At 45.3% G+C, this 17,523-nt stretch overlaps 1 protein-coding gene across 1 annotated transcript in view; it reads left to right on the top strand.

The window, feature by feature from the left end:
* The window catches only part of LOC138637732 (amine sulfotransferase-like), a 136,767-nt gene extending 121,221 nt beyond the window's left edge, over positions 1 to 15,546 (top strand). The window contains exon 5 of the mRNA XM_069726645.1: positions 15,416 to 15,546. Coding sequence (XP_069582746.1) covers positions 15,416 to 15,546 — 131 coding nt within the window. The remainder of the gene's footprint in view (positions 1 to 15,415) is intronic.
* Positions 15,547 to 17,523: the final 1,977 nt, after the last annotated feature.

The following is a 17,523-nucleotide window of genomic DNA, read 5'->3' as shown; positions in this document are numbered from 1 at the left end:
GAAGACGATCGCGTCTAGTAACCATTGGGGGAGGTTCACTAGACACAGCAGCATTTTCCTCCAAACTGTCCTTTAAAGGGACAATCCTGTTAGGCTCCTCCACTCTAACAGTCGAGCTTTGTGTGGATTCAGGAGCAGAGGGAAACTTCATGTCCTCTGCTTTTGCTCTACGCCATGCTATACCACTAGTCATGCTCGCCAAACCAGTTACAGTTAGAGTTGTGAATGGGGCGACACTTCCACTGCAGATCACACACCAGACAGTTCCGTTCACGCTGTCCATGTCCCCTTCCCACCAGGAGATTATTTCCCTTCTTGTTCTTCCCGAGGGAATGGATGAGATTTTGCTGGGAATACCCTGGCTCCGTTTCCACTCTCCACATATTGAGTGGTCCTCAGGGAGAATATTGGGTTGGAGTAAGTCTTGTATGGGCAGGTGTGTGAGTGAGTGTCTACAGGTTTCTACTACTGAGGTACCCGCAGACCTTTCATCTCTTCCTAGGTGCTATTGGTGCTATGCAGACGTATTCTCTAAGAAGGCTGCTGAGACCCTACCGCCTCATCGCCCCTACGACTGTCCTATAGACCTCTTGCCTGGAGCTGAACCTCCTCGGGGAAGAGTATATCCCCTCTCTCTCCCAGAGACGGAGGCTATGTCTCAATACATTCAGGAGAATTTGGCAAGAGGGTTTATAAGGAAGTCGGTGTCTCCGGCAGGGGCGGGATTCTTCTTCGTACAGAAGAAGAACGGGGAGTTACGTCCTTGCATCGATTACAGGGGTCTCAATGCTATCACCATTAAAAATAAATACCCGTTGCCCCTGATATCGGAGCTCTTTGACAGGCTAAGGGGAGCTAAGATATTCACCAAATTAGATCTGCGGGGTGCCTATAATCTGATTCGTATCCGTGAGGGGGACGAATGGAAAACGGCTTTCAATACCAGGGATGGGCACTATGAGTACCTGGTGATGCCCTTCGGGCTCTGTAATGCCCCAGCCGTTTTTCAGGACTTTGTCAACGATATCTTCCGGGATATGCTTTCCACCTCGGTTGTAGTCTATCTGGATGATATTCTCATCTTCTCTCCAGATATTGACTCCCACCGGAGAGATGTTGGCAGAGTCTTCGAACTCCTACGGGCGAATTCCTTATATGCAAAGTTGGAGAAGTGTGTGTTTGAGCAGGAGTCCTTACCTTTCCTGGGCTATATCATCTCGGCCCAGGGATTGGCTATGGATCCTGCCAAACTACAGGCAGTGATGGACTGGCAGGAACCCCATTCTCTTAAAGCGGTGCAGCGCTTTATGGGGTTCATAAATTACTATCGCCAGTTCATCCCCCACTTCTCAACTTTGGTAGCTCCCTTGGTATCCCTCACCAAGAAGGGAGCGAATCCCAAATTGTGGTCCGAAGGGGTCTCCAAGGCCTTTGCTTCTATAAAGTCCCATTTTGCTAGCGCTCCCATCTTACATCGTCCCGATGTAGATAAGCCATTCCTTATGGAGGTGGATGCCTCATCCGTTGGTGCTGGAGCAGTCCTCTATCAAAAGGATGCTCAAGGTCGGAAGCACCCATGCTTCTTCTTCTCAAAGACCTTCACACCAGCGGAGAGAAATTACTCCATCGGGGATAGGGAGTTGCTGGCAATGAAGTTGGCCTTTTCGGAGTGGAGACATCTCTTGGAGGGTGCTCGGTTCCCATTCCAAGTCTTCACGGACCACAAGAATTTGGTCTAATTGCAGACAGCCCAGCGGCTGAATTCTCGTCAGGCCAGATGGTCCTTGTTTTTCTCTCGGTTCCACTTTACTCTACATTATCTCGCCAGGGAGAAGAACATTCGTGCTGACGCTCTCTCTCGCTCCCTTGTGTCAACTGAGGAGGAGGAGGACGAGCCTCGGCTCATTGTCCCTTCGGAGAGTCTGAGAACCGTAGCTCCGGTTTCGCTTGAGTCTGTGCCTCCGGGCAAGACTTTTGTTCCCAGCAATTTGCGACCGGAGGTTCTCTCCTGGGCTCATTCGTCCAGAGTGGGTGGACACTTTGGGGCAAAGAGGACATCAGAGTTGCTGGCGAGAATGTACTGGTGGCCACATATGGTTCGTGACATCGGAGACTACGTTCGGGCATGTGTCTCTTGTGCCAAGAATAAGTCTCTCCGTCAACGGCCAGCTGGTTTGTTACACCCTCTGCTGGTGGCAGACAGGCCCTGGGAGATGGTCGGGATGGACTTTGTGGTGGGTCTGCCCAAGTCTCGTGGCTGTACCATTATTTGGGTAATCACCGACCATTTTTCTAAAATGGTGCATTTGGTGCCGCTTCCTCGGCTACCTTCTGCACGGGCCTTGGCAGTGTTGTTTATTAAACACATCTTCCGTCTTCACGGTATGCCAGACAAAATTGTCAGTGATCGGGGTCCCCAGTTTGCGTCTCGGTTCTGGAGAGAGCTTTGTCATCTTCTCACTATTGAGTTAAATCTCTCTTCGGCATATCATCCCGAGACGAATGGGTTGGTGGAGAGAGCCAACCAGACCTTGGTCACATATCTGCGACATTTTGTCTCTGCTAAGCAAGATGACTGGGCATCTTTGCTACCGTGGGCGGAGTTTGCTCTTAACAATGCTGTAGCTGACTCCACTGGACAGACCCCATTCCTCCTTAACTATGGTCAGCATCCGCGGGTACCTGTGCCCATGCCCGTGTCTTCCGCCGATTCCAGGGTGGCTGGCTGTGGAGGCACGGGACATTTGGGATCGCACTCAGGATGCCATTCGGGCTTCCAAGGAAAGAATGAGGTCCTCCGCCGACGCACATCGGCGCCCCGCTCCAACCTTTGCTCCTGGCGATTTGGTGTGGCTCTCCGCCCGTAACATCAGGCTGCGAGTTGAGTCTACCAAGTTTGCACCTCGCTACTTAGGTCCTTTTAAGGTCCTCGAACAGGTTAATCCTGTGGTTTACCGTCTGGCCCTTCCTCCACGCCTTGGTATCACCGACACCTTTCATGTGTCCCTCCTTAAGCCTGTCTACATGTCCCGGTTTTCTGAGTCTTCTACTGGGACGTCGGGTTCGTCTACGGACGATTACGAGGTGAACGCTATCTTGGGGTTCAAGGTGGTTCGTGGCAAAAAATTTTATTTGGTGGACTGGAGGGGTTACGGTCCTAAGGATAGATCCTGGGAGCCTGCTGAGCACATCCGGGCTCCGCAGCTCATTGCTGCCTTCGAGCGTAGCGAGGCCCAAGGAGGGGGGGGCCCTAGGAGGGGGGGTAATGTTAGGGGTCGAGTTCCCGCTTCTGCACAGGGGGAATCTCGAGCCACCTCCGCTGCGGTCTCCCATTCTTATCCAGCCGCAGTGGAGTCTGCTCAGCAAAGACGTCGGTCCCAGCGTCTTGCTCATTCTCACTCTGTTCTGAGATTTACTGCTGTTTCTCCAGTCTATGCCATTAAAGCCAGTACTGGTCAATAGCGAGCGGACTTCTCTGGGACTAAGTCCTTGTCTGCGCATACTGAGCATGCCCAGGGTAAGATCTCCCGTTGGAGATCGAGGGTCATGTGCTCAGGCTCTGCGGCACATTCCATTGGTCCTCTTGACAGGTCTTGGAAGGGCAAAAGTCCTGTGGCCACTTCCTGTGCTGCAACTATATAAATTGCGCATGACCGCACGGCCATGCGCTAGTATTGTCTTGTAAATATGTGTGTGTGTTGTGAGTGAAAGTCGCTCTTTAAATAACCCTCCCTATTGAATGTCTGTTCGCGGAAGGTGTATGTTTGCTATCTAGCGCCCGACTTGTCCAACAGCACGAAACACACATTGCAGCGTCCTTTTGCTGTGTCCGCCTGTACGGCGCCGTGCGCTTGCCTTGCGCTTTCCATACCCAAGCCAGTGTGGTTGGTGGCGTCCATCAGTGCGGCATTGCTCGCACTCCTGTGCATTTATATATTTATTCTTAGTTTCCTTACACACCCAATTGTGGTGTAGTGCCAGCGAGGGTCTAATCGGACTTCAATCCCAGTTGGGGTTAAGTACGCTAACTGCTCGCTCGCGCTTTAGGTGCGGTGCTGCGATCCTGTGACGCAGCAGGATTGCTCCCTTCACGCTGGGTGAGGTTGAACCCACGTGTATATACTTTAGTGTACCGCCATATAGTCTGCTATTTACTAGCAGCAGGGTTTCTCCTGCACGGTGGACCCCGGACTGCGAACGCATCTATAACATCTTTCTTGGTGCGTTCCACCAGTCCTAACACTAGCTTTCCTTATGATGACCTGCTGATGGCAACGAGTGAATCTTTTGAATATTGTATTCGCCAGCTTTGCCTATTTTTTTTAACCCCTTCATGACCCTGGGTATTTTCATTTTTTCGTTTTCATTTTTCTCTCCCCTCCTTCCCAGAGCCATAACTTTTTTACTTTTCTGTCAATATGGCCATGTGACAGCTTATTTTTTGCGAAACAAGTTGTACTTTTGATTAACATTATTGGTTTTAGTAAGTGTACTAGGAAACGGGAAATAAATTCCAAGTGTGTTGAAATTGCAGAAAAAATGCAATCCCACACTGGTTTTCTGTGTGGCTTTTTTGCTAAGTTCACTAAATGCTAAAACTGACCAGCTATTTTGATTCTCCAGGTCATTATGAGTTCATGGACACCAAACATGTATAGGTTCTTTTTTATCTAAGTGGTAAAAAAAAAGTATCTTACAACTTAATATGTAAACAGGTGAATGTCTAACTGCTTACCTAAAAAAAACCCACCTAAAATGTAAATATCTTAATTAAATATACCAATGCTAAAAAAAACCCTAAAAAGGGGGATAGTTCCTAATTGAAAAAATTGCCTGATAACCTGGGCCCAAAAGACGACAAGTGATGCTGAGAATAATAGATTGAAGCTCAGCTATCTACATAATTAGTAACCAAACCGTTGGAATACTAAACAGACCCCTGTCATAATAAGGGTAAACAGGGGTATGCCCAGAAAAATACCTCAAAGCTATTGACAGTACCTTTGATATAGAAGTAATAGTGAAAATATTCTCGGATGAATATACACACTCACTACTAATTATGTAGATAGCTGAGCTTCAATCTATTATTTTCAGCATCACTTGTCTATTTTGGGCCCAGGCTATCAGGCAATTTTTTCAATTAGGAACGATCCCCCTATCCGGTAAAAAAAAGTTCCAAACTTTGCCAAAAAAAATAAATTGCGCAATATTCCGATCCTGTAGCGTCTCCATTTTTCGTGATCTCGGGTTAGGTGAGGGCTTATTTTTTGCGTGCTGAGCTGTCGTTTTTAATGATACCATTTTGGTGCAGATACGTTATTTTGATCGCCCGTTATTGCATTTTAATGCAATGTTGCGGCGACCAAAAAAAGTAATTCTGGCGTTTCAAAATTTTTTCTCGCTAGGCTGTTTAGCGATCAGGTTAATCCTTTTTTTCATTCATAGATCGGGCGATTCTAAATGCGGTGATACCAAATATGTGTATATTTGATTTTTTAATTGTTTTGTTTTGAATGGGGCGAAAGGGGGGTGATTTAAACTTTTATATATTTTTTATTTTTTTCATATTTTTTAAAACTTTTTTTTACTCTTGCCATGCTTCAATAGCCTCTATGGGAGGCTAGAAGCTGGCACAACTCAATTGCCTCTGCTTCATAGAGGTGATGCTCAGATGGTGAAATGCACCATTGCAGACAGAAATATTGTCAAGGAATGGGTGATATTGTCTGCAACATGCTGGCGTAGCGCAGGCATAAGCTTTCTTAGAAAAGTAATGATGACTGGGTAATTGGTACTGGAGGACTGTGATGGCAATCAGGTTACGGAAACTGTCTTTATCTCCTAGGCGGAAAGGCAGCATTTCCGTGGCCAACAAATTGGAGATGGTGGAGTTCAACCTCTTAGCTTTGTCATGCGTAGGAGGAAATTTCATGTGACCACAACTGTGGAACTGTGGGCTGAATGCAGTGCTTTGAGACGGCATAGTACGGTGAACCCGACAAACTGCTGGACCTTGACAGAGGTGCAGGCAGAGTTGTTACTGTGGATTGAGAAACTTGTGGTGTGATCATTCTCTAAGATCGGTCAAAAACAGCAGGCAAGCCCACTTCTGTTACAGCTGAAGGAGATCTCTCAGTCAGCATGACTGGAGCGGGTAAAGAACCCGAGATTCTGCAGATTAAGACCTGCTTCTCAAGAACTGGCACGGTAACAGAGGAGGAGGAAGAAGCAGCAGATGGGATTGATGGGGCGGTTATTAATGATAATGGGATGGTTGTTAAAGTCTGCTGGTCCGCATTTTTGCGCAGTGGGATTCCCACAGCAAAGCATGTTGATTGCGTATGTGAAGGTTCATGCATGTAGTAGTCAAATTATTGCACTTTTTACCTTGACTCAGTTTTTTTTTTGCAAAGTTGGCAGATTACTTGATTTGGCTCATCGTTTGCAGTGTCAAAAAAGGCCAAGGCTAGGCAATGCTAGGCAACTCTTGCCACCCCTGGGAGCTGCAGTTGTGGCTGAGAATGCATTGCTCATCATGGCTGCCTCACTACGTGTCTGCAATGTACGGCACAATGTAACCTCCTTGTCTTCCTCCTCAGATGACCTACTCAGCTGTGTGCCTCTATGTTCATGCCAACTGAAATCTAACACCTTATATTCTTCATCCTCTGTGTTATCACATTCCTTACCACTGGAGTCAACCTCCTCCTTTTCTTGCCCTGATAGCACAGTACAGTCCGCGTGAGCCTCAGATATAAGTCTCATCAGGATCACCTCCCCCCAGGGGTTAACATCTGACGAGGAGGGTCAGGATGCTGTTCGGACCTTACTTCTTCCTGCCCCGGATCCAAGCTAAAAAAGTTTTGGGCATCGGTGCAGATTTCCTCCTCTTGACCCTGCGAAGCTTTTCAGTACACTCCTGATGACCATGACATAGAATGCGTGAACAGCTCTTCAAACTCACCCATCTGTGGTTCCGTACAGTCAAGGGGAATTTTGGTGCCACATCTGTGGACTGCACTGAGTGTGATGTTGAGATGGAGGAAGGGGAAAAGAGGCCACTTGAAGCTGCACTTGATAAGGCGTACCACTGTGTGTCTGCAAAAGAAAGGTAGTGGTGTAGCCTGTCCAGTAACATAAGTTATCAGTTGTCTTTACATAGGATGGGGCATTGCTTCACTAGTGCATTCACAAACATTACCACCTACCCCACATATACCTTGAATATCAAGCCTAATTTCTCTTCCTCCACTGCCTTGCTTTTTCCCTGTCATGTTGCTCAAATAGTGTGGTAGGAGCACAGTATTAGCAACAAAAAATTTGATTTACCGCAGTAAATTCAAAGTTGAAATATGGCATGCTGGTGATAGTCTCAGAAAAAAAGAAATGTTTGATTCTGGATGAGTCCTGTATGACAAAAGTTATGCTACAAACAATTTTAAAGTCAGATCCATTACTGTATGATGTTAATAACACAAGACTTTTTTGTGGACTATGGATGAGGCCTCTATAACACACTAGATGCTACAGATTATTTATAAATATTCCCATAGCCCTAAATTTATAAAGGCTAAAGACACTTCAGGATACTAGACACAAATGCAATCTATTATGAAAGGTGCCAGAATGATAGAAGTGAAGAAAACTAGAAGGAATAAGGTTGAAAATATATCTTTATTAATATCAAAAAATTAAGAGAACATATTAAAAAGACAAGGCAAAAGAATGGCCAGGGAATGGCCTCCAAATGGAGGGGTGGAAATTAGCAATAAATAGCACAAACAAATGAACTGTGAGCCAATAGGAATTGAAAATTATAATAAACAAGGCAAATCCCCCCAAAAAAACACATGCACGGGCACTCATTTATTTCCCATAGAGATTGACAAAATAAATAACATAAAGCCCAGTAGGCACCTAAAGGAGCTGCAAGTGCAGAGTTAGGCAGAACTCAAGGGAGAAAATTGAGCCTAGTAAGTGGGATACATGATAAGTCAGGTCCATTACTCTGACATTAATAACAGAAGAATTTTTTGTGGCCTATGGATTAGGCCTCTATAGCACACTAAATGCTACAAAGTATTTTAAAGTCAGGTCTAGTGATGGGCGAGCGCTAAAATGCTCGGGTGCTCGTTGTTCAGGTCAAGCAATCTGCAAAGCTTGAGTGCTCGACCTGAGCAACGAGCCCAATGTAAAAACTTAAGCATTTTTACCGCAGCCCCACTGACAGTCTTTAGAGGGACTAGAAATTGCAGAAATTGATGGGAACAGTGCTCAAATGACATGGGAACAGCATGGGGAAGACCCATGACAAAAACGAAACCAAAATGGATTTTCCTGGGAAATATGTTAAGGAACATCTTTTCCAGGGTAATGACTTGTATATAAGTCAAAATCAATAACCAAAAACAAAAATTCTCCCTCACACGTAGCGTTTTTGATGTGTTTTTGAACTTTAGCATTGCTTTCAACCAAGACAAATGTATTCACTGGGAAATGTCATTTTAACATTTTACAACTTTATCTGGCCATGTAGTGTGTGACACATCATCAGACACATCCTGTTTCATTTATGAAGGATGGACTCTGAAAGTCACAAAGCCTATTTTTATAGCGCCATCAGGCAACCTTCACTATTCTCAAAGGGCCAGCAGTCAGCCCTCACTATTATTAGCCATCTGCCGGCTGTGCTTTGTTGTTCCCATTATAAAACAGTGGGTCTCCTATTCAGTCGCATATGCATTGAGTGGCAGGGCTGCCCAAAATTTGGATGCACCCCAATGCCCCTTTGAAGAGATGCACAGGAGGGCCTCCTGAAAACAAAGTTCCCATTATTGGGAAGTGGGTCTCCCATAATCATTGTCTATGCAGTGAAAAAAATTTGGAGGCACTCCAATGCCCCTTGGAAGAGACATGGAGGAGGGCCTCATAAGAAATGTTCCCTTTAGAAAGGAGCGGGTCTCCTATACTTGAAATGCCCATGCACTAAGTGTATAGGCTGACAAACATTTACCCCGGGGGGGGGGGGGTATACATGAACATACTGTATACCATTTTTTTTGTGGGCATCATCAACACCTTTTTAAAAAAATGATGTGGGTGTTGCATCACCCTGATTGATGATGTGGTGGAGGATGAGGAAGCGTATACCCATGTGTGGGTGTGAAGAGGTGCATGGGAATAGACCTCCCAAAAAAAGACACTGGATTTGAGTTTATGTTACGCTGCAATATTCGGTGGTGTTGAGAAGTTTGTCCCAATCCATCCATTGTTCATTTTTATAAGAGTCAGCTTGTCAGCATATTCAGTTGACAGGCGGATGCGCTTATCAGTGATAATTCCACCAGCGGCACTAAAAACCTGCTCTGACAAAACTTTAGCAGCAGGGCAGGCCAGGACCTCCAAGGCGTAGAGAGCCAGTTCATGCCACATGTCCAGCTTGGATACCCAATAATTATAAGGTACAGTGAACTCATGGAGGATGTTGGTACGGTCAGCAAGGTACTCCCTCAGCATCTTCTTAAACGTCATACTCCTTGTGAGAGTGCCCCAAGCCTCAGTTCCTGTGCAATGGGAGGGTCTGAGAAAACTGTTCCAGAACTTTGAAAGTGTTCCCCTGCTACTGCTGGATTGGAGTTGTGTTTCTCTCACCTGTACTGTACCTCTGCCACCAGCGTCTTCAGATGGGAATTTTTTTAATTATTCCACAACAAGGGCCTTCTGGTAAAGTCCCATTTTAGTAGACCTGTCTACCTCGGGAATAAGAGATAGAAAGTTCTCCTTGTAGCATGGGTCTAGAAGGGTCACTACCAGTAATGACTGTCACCTAAAATTTTGAGAACATGAGGGTCACTGGAAAGGCAGTGTAACATACACTCAGCCATGCATGCCAGACTCCTAATAGGCAAGACTTCCGTGTCCTCACCAAGAGGATGACTGACCATGTTCTCCTCCTCCTCCTCCTCCCTGTCCTCAGACCATCCACGCTGAACAGATGGTATGACAGTTGTGCAGGTAGTACCATCTATAGCACATGAAACTAGCTATGGTTGCTCCTCCTTCTCCTCTTCCTCATTGTCACCCAATCCAAGTTGGGATGAAATTAGGCTGGGCTGTGTGTAATCACCCTGTATGGTTCCTTGCTCCATCTCATCATGCTTCGCGTGCAATACTTCCTCATTGATTGTGAGCACATAAGCGTTTCAGAACACAGAGAAGCAGGATGTTGACACTAAATATGGCATCATTGCCGCTCAGAGCTCACCATCTTAGTGGAGACCTCAAAGTTTTGGAGGATGGTACATATGTCTGACTTCCATGTACACTCCTGAGATCTTACGTGTGGAGTTGGAACTGAATATCAATGGCCTTGTTGATGCTGGTAGTCAACAGCTGCTCTCTTCTGCTCACAAATCCTTTCCAACATCTGCAGTGTAGAGTTCCAGTGTGTGAGGGCATCACACACCAGTCTGTGAGCCGGAAGATGCAAACACTGCTGAAGCATGGAAAGGGCGGCGGAAGCTGTAGCTGACTTTCTAAAATGGGCACACAGGTTTTGAGAAACCACTGAACCACGAGGTTAAGAACACGGACCAGGCATTGTGCATGTGTGAGCTCGACTCACCCCAGAGCCACCACCAGGTTCCGGCCATTGTCACACATGACCATGCCTGGCTGTAGGTTCAGCGGTGTCAGCCACAGATCTGCTTGCTCTTTCAGACCTGTCCACAACCCTTCAGCATTTTGCGGTTTGTCACCTAAGCATATTATCTTCAGCACAGCCTGTTGTCGTTTGGCTAAGGCAGTGCTGCAGTGCTTCCAGCTTGTGACTGATGTGGTCATTTCGGAATTTCGGAGATGGAGGCTGAAGAGGAGGAGGAGGTGCAGGAGCTGTAGACTGTGGGCACAACTTTGATTGACCTAGGGCCCGCAATTCTCAGCCTTGGGAGGACGTGTTCGATCCCAAAGTCTGACTAGGTCCCGGATTCCACTATATTAACCCAATGTGCCTTCAATGTGGTGTACTGGACTTGCCCACAAGCACTTGTCCACGAGTCCGTGGTTAGGTGGTTTTTCCCAGTAACTGCATTATTGAGGGCACGGCTAATGTTGTGGGACACGTGCTTGTGTAATGGGGACGGCACACTGGGAGAAATACTGGCGACTGGAGACTGAGTAACAAGGTAAAGCCGCTTCCATCTCCACGAGCCTAAAAGGCAACATTTCGAGTGCAAACAGTCATGAAATTTGTGATTTTAGTAGCGTGGCCTGTGTGAGATTGGCTGCGTATTTGCACATGCACATGCATGTACTGGGGTATGGACTACTGAACAATGCACTGGGACAAAGACGTGGACGTGCTTGCTGATGGTGCTAGTTGAGTGTGTGCAATGACACGTGCAGGCAGGAGGCATCTTTGCATGCACCATGGACAGTAGATTGGCTTGCATGCACAACAGTGGAAGAAGCAGTGGTGTCACCCGCACACTGTTCCTGGACCCTGGGGTTCGGCCCACAAAGTCGGGTGCTTTGCTGCCATGTACCTGATCATGCTGGTGGTGGTCAGGCAGGTAGTTTTGCTACCCCTGCTGATGCTGGCCTGGCAGGTGGCACAAATGGCTTGTTTGGGGTTATTGGCAGAGTCTTTAAAAGACAACCAGGCTCAGGAACACCTAACAGTTGGACTGGTAACTTCCGTCGTGTTGGTGTTATGGGGAACGGTTGCCTGCCTTCTCCATGCAGCCACCACACTGTTTCCTCCTGCCTGTTGTGGCGCTACGCCTCCCTCCCGCTATGTTCTGCTGTCTTTTCTCTGCATGTCCTCTTGCCAGCTTGGGTCAGTTACTATATCATCCACCACCTCTTCTTCCATATCCACACCCTGGTCCTCCTCCTGACTTTCTGGCAATTGTCTCATCATCGTCAGCCTCTTGTGACACTTTCCCACCAATGCCTTTGTGTTACCGTGACTGCTCAAATATCTTGCCCCGCTTCAAGTGGGCCGGGCGAGAGGCCCGAATCTATAAATGGAAAAGTGAACAGCTCTTCGGAGTGTCCAAGTGTGGGATAAGTTGTCTCTGGGCACTTGGCATGGTGGGAGGAAGGAGGATCAGGGTGAGGAATATGCGGTCCAGACTCATGGCTACTGGGACATGACCATGTGGAAGACAGGGTGGTTGTGGTGACAAAGTGAATGGATCCATTATCCGCTGTCAAACCAAACTTTTGACACTGCTCTGGGTTCAATAGTGGTGTGCTAGCGTCCACTAATAATTCATACAGGGAGGTTGGGCAAGACGATGTGGGTGTTTGTTGTGGCAAAATTTCAGCTTGCCCATGGCTACGGTCTCGGCCTCTGCATGCACCATCACGTCCAGTTCCCAGTCCCTTGCCACGTGCCTTGCCCATTTTAAATGGAGGACAATATTTTCCACGTTCACTACAAATGGCTGAATTTGAAGCAAACTTCTATGTGATCCATGTGTTACGAACAAACCACAGTTTTAAACAGCTGGCCTGTAGGTAACTATTTTTACCAGCAAACTGGTGTCAATAACTTTGATAACACACTGCAACAAAATTTAAAGGGAGGCCAGAAATGGCAGAATTTTTTATCTCTGATTCGTGTGACGGACAAACCATAGTTTTAAATTGCTGGCCTGTAAAAAAAAATTATTCATGGCCCCTAATACCTTGGGCTATGTCTAGAAATATCTGTAATAGCAGCAGCAGACAGAACTGGAATGGACCCTCTTGCTATATGCACTGCAGTCTGCCACATGCACTGCCTGCCTAGCACTGATATCTATGCAGTTAGTTCTCAGAAGGACTGATAGTTGAGATGGATATGTACATAATATATGGTATACCCACACTAAGTAAGAGCCAAAAGCCACAAAAGAGCACAGTGAGGTAAAAAATACTCTGTTGTAAAAAAAATCACAGTAATAAGCAAGTGCTAGTCAAAAGATGTAAAAAAAACAGGGTATTTAGTTGATACTTTTTTTGCAAAAAAAGTATATTAAGCTGCTCCACCAATCGTCAAGGTATACTCTTATAGAGCAGTCCTATGTAATGTATATAATCCCTATCTGATGTATTTAAAACCTGATCATCTGTATAGTACCTGTATAAGCAGGGTTCAGAGAAGGAATATCCATGTGGACATGCAGGATGGAACAGCTTAAATGCAAATGACCCACAGAGGAGTGATGGACTCCCCAGTCTTGTAGAAACAAGAGAACAATTATAGAACCAGAAACACATGGGCTACTTGCACATTGAACAAGTCTGTGATTTTTTTACAACAGAGTATTTTTGACCTCACTGCTCTTTTGTGTCTTCAAGTTTTTTTGGTGATGTGAACAGGTTCCTACAGACTTGTTCAATGTGCAAGTAGCCCATGTGTTTCTGGTTCTAAGTTAGAACCAAGCAAATCTCTCCTGAGCTCAGCAGCAACTCTCCCTACACTGCCTGATTCCATAGAAGACTGTGACGAGCATGGCAGCGCCAGGTCTTATATAGACCTGATGATGCTGTGCAACCAGCCAATCACTTTAATGCCACAACCAACATGGCTGCGGCATTACAGTGTGTGTCAGACTATCCCTGCATGTTTATTGCCAAACATGCAGGGCGGGGATGCAAGCTTCGAGCATCTCGAGCGGTGAGATGCTCGGGCGAGTAACAAGTAGTGGCGGGCATGCTCGCTCATCACTAGTCAGGTCCCCTACTGTATAACACTAGGAACAGAAGAATTTTTTGTGGCCTATGAATCAGGCCTCTATAGCACACTAGATGCTGCAAACTATTTTAAAGTCAGGTCCCTTACTTTATGACATTAATAATACAAGACAGTTTTGTGGCCTATGGATCAGGCCTCAACAGCTTAATTTCAATTCAACCAAATGGCAACGTGTGATACGGCGGGTTGTCTAACTTTTTGCATCTGAAAAATTATAATTTTTTTTAATGTGTCTTAGGTCTGCAGATAGTTTTATATCACCACAGCACTAAATGACAAGGTGGGATACAGCAGGTTGTTTAATTTTCTTTTCACTAGCTACATGTGAATAAGAATGCTATACTCGTTCATGGATCACAATAGAAGCAGTGCACAACACGTGCCCTGCTGGCTTTGTCTGTGGACCTCAGTAATGTCCAAAAAAGAAAAAAAAATGCTGGCAGGTAAATTTAACAGCCACACTGAACTGTAGCTCGCTGCACTATCTGACTGATAGGTGGTTGTTGTATATCAGTCAGATAGTGTAGCGAGCTACTGTCCAGTGTGGCTGTTAAATTTACCTTCCAGCATTTTTTTTTTCTTTTTTGGACATTACTGAGGTCCACAGACAAAGCCAGAAGGGGAAAAGGCCTACCAGTGTGTTGTGCACTGCTTCTATAGTGCTCCATGCATGAGTATAGCATTGTAAATAATATTTTTTCAGTAGCTAAATGTGAAAAAAGCCTGCTGTATCCCACATTTTTGCTGGTTAGATAGGTGATTGTATATCTAACTAGCTAAAATGTGGGATACAGCAGGCTTTTTCACATTTATCTACTGAAAAAATATTATTTAGGATGCTATACTTGTGCATGGAGCACTATAGAAGCAGTGCACAACACACTTGTAGGACATGTGCCTGCCGGCTTTGTCTGTGGACCTCAGTAATGGCCCCCCAAAAATTACGGAAGGTAAATTTTACTGCCATACTTGACATTATTTAGCTCCACTATCTGAATGATATTCAACCGCCTAACTAACTAGCTAGAATCTTGCTGTTAACAATGCCAGCTCCAGGAGCAGCCTCTCTGCCATGTTACAGTTTCAAAGCGGCACTAAAACAAGATGTCTGCTATTTATATGGAGAGGGACATGTGATTTCAGCAGCCAATGACACAAGTCGTAGTGTCAGGACATTGTGGGTGTTTCCTGTGCCCTGATTGGCTAGCCGCAATGTGCAGACATAAAGTTAGGAAAAAAAAAAGAACGGGGCGCCTCTGAGCTCTGCAAACCCCCACTCCTCATCAAACACGTACCAAATGCTCATGAACCACCATTATCATTGCTGAAGTGCTGAAAATACTTTTGTGGCAACGCAAATATTTTCCCGCACTTTTACCAAATGTTACTGATTTTATAAAATTTTACATGTGTTTCCTATCAACAGTGGAGGGTATGGTGTGTCACCACTATCAGCCCCCACATCACATTCCAACATGTTTTGACCCTACTTCATCTGGGGGGGAAAAGGTGGAGGAGAGAAGGCGTCTTAAATAGTAGGAGTGCAATAATAGGTCAGATCAAACTAAGTATTTACCTAGCAGCTGCTGAAGGTCACAGATATTTCATTTAGTAGCAAAAGCCAGTGCATTATCTCAGCATTTATATTCACTTTATATTTCATACCAGGTGTTGTTGGTGACTGGAAAAATATCATGACGGTGGCACAAAGTGAGATGTTTGATAAAGTGTACAAAGAAAAGATGGGAGATCTGCCAATCAAGTTTTTGTGGGACCTTGATGAAGAATCAACAAACTAGAGTTCTGCTATCTTCATAATAACCTTCATAATGCTACATAAGGCCGGAGTCACAATAAACGTATGGAAAATCGGTCCGAGTCTCCCTGCCATGAGTCGCACGAGTGTCATGCGAGTACATTCCGATTTTTCACACCTTGCATCCGATATACATCAGAATGCAGTGTGATTGCTATCTGATTCTAACATGCGCATTTACATACAGCAATTCTATGTCATTTAGAGATTATTTACAAAGGAAATATTAGTGCAATTCATGTGACGCGTACAGTAAAATCACACTGACAGGGAATAGATATATACACATAGAATATGTAGATATTTAGATGTCAGTGGCATATATATGTATATATATATATATATATATATATATATATATATATACAGTGGGGCAAAAAAGTATTTAGTCAGTCAGCAATAGTGCAAGTTCCACCACTTAAAAAGATGAGAGGCGTCTGTAATTTACATCATAGGTAGACCTCAACTATGGGAGACAAACTGAGAAAAAAAAATCCAGAAAATCACATTGTCTGTTTTTTTAACAATTTATTTGCATATTATGGTGGAAAATAAGTATTTGGTCAGAAACAAACAATCAAGATTTCTGGCTCTCACAGACCTGTAACTTCTTCTTTAAGAGTCTCCTCTTTCCTCCACTCATTACCTGTAGTAATGGCACCTGTTTAAACTTGTTATCAGTATAAAAAGACACCTGTGCACACCCTCAAACAGTCTGACTCCAAACTCCACTATGGTGAAGACCAAAGAGCTGTCAAAGGACACCAGAAACAAAATTGTAGCCCTGCACCAGGCTGGGAAGACTGAATCTGCAATAGCCAACCAGCTTGGAGTGAAGAAATCAACAGTGGGAGCAATAATTAGAAAATGGAAGACATACAAGACCACTGATAATCTCCCTCGATCTGGGGCTCCACGCAAAATCCCACCCCGTGGGGTCAGAATGATCACAAGAACGGTGAGCAAAAATCCCAGAACCACGCGGGGGGACCTAGTGAGTGAACTGCAGAGAGCTGGGACCAATGTAACAAGGCCTACCATAAGTAACACACTACGCCACCATGGACTCAGATCCTGCAGTGCCAGACGTGTCCCACTGCTTAAGCCAGTACAAGTCCGGGCCCGTCTGAAGTTTGCTAGAGAGCATTTGGATGATCCAGAGGAGTTTTGGGAGAATGTCCTATGGTCTGATGAAACCAAACTGGAACTGTTTGGTAGAAACACAACTTGTCGTGTTTGGAGGAAAAAGAATACTGAGTTGCATCCATCAAACACCATACCTACTGTAAAGCATGGTGGTGGAAACATCATGCTTTGGGGCTGTTTCTCTGCAAAGGGGCCAGGACGACTGATCCGGGTACATGAAAGAATGAATGGGGCCATGTATCGTGAGATTTTGAGTGCAAACCTCCTTCCATCAGCAAGGGCATTGAAGATGAAACGTGGCTGGGTCTTTCAACATGACAATGATCCAAAGCACACCGCCAGGGCAACGAAGGAGTGGCTTTGTAAGAAGCATTTCAAGGTCCTGGAGTGGCCTAGCCAGTCTCCAGATCTCAACCCTATAGAAAACCTTTGGAGGGAGTTGAAAGTCCGTGTTGCCAAGCGAAAAGCCAAAAACATCACTGCTCTAGAGGAGATCTGCATGGAGGAATGGACCAACATACCAACAACAGTGTGTGGCAACCTTGTGAAGACTTACAGAAAACGTTTGACCCCTGTCATTGCCAACAGAGGATATATTACAAAGTATTGAGATGAAATTTTGTTTCTGACCAAATACTTATTTTCCACCATAATATGCAAATAAATTGTTAAAAAAACAGACAATGTGATTTTCTGGATTTTTTTTCTCAGTTTGTCTCCCATAGTTGAGGTCCACCTATGATGTAAATTACAGACGCCTCTCATCTTTTTAAGTGGTGGAACTTGCACTATTGCTGACTGACTAAATACTTTT

The sequence above is a fragment of the Ranitomeya imitator genome, chromosome 5 (genome assembly GCF_032444005.1).
Source record: "Ranitomeya imitator isolate aRanImi1 chromosome 5, aRanImi1.pri, whole genome shotgun sequence".
NCBI classification, from domain to species: domain Eukaryota; kingdom Metazoa; phylum Chordata; class Amphibia; order Anura; family Dendrobatidae; genus Ranitomeya; species Ranitomeya imitator.
Note: the sequence above shows the minus strand (reverse complement) of the source record. Positions and strands in the feature narration are given on the sequence as shown.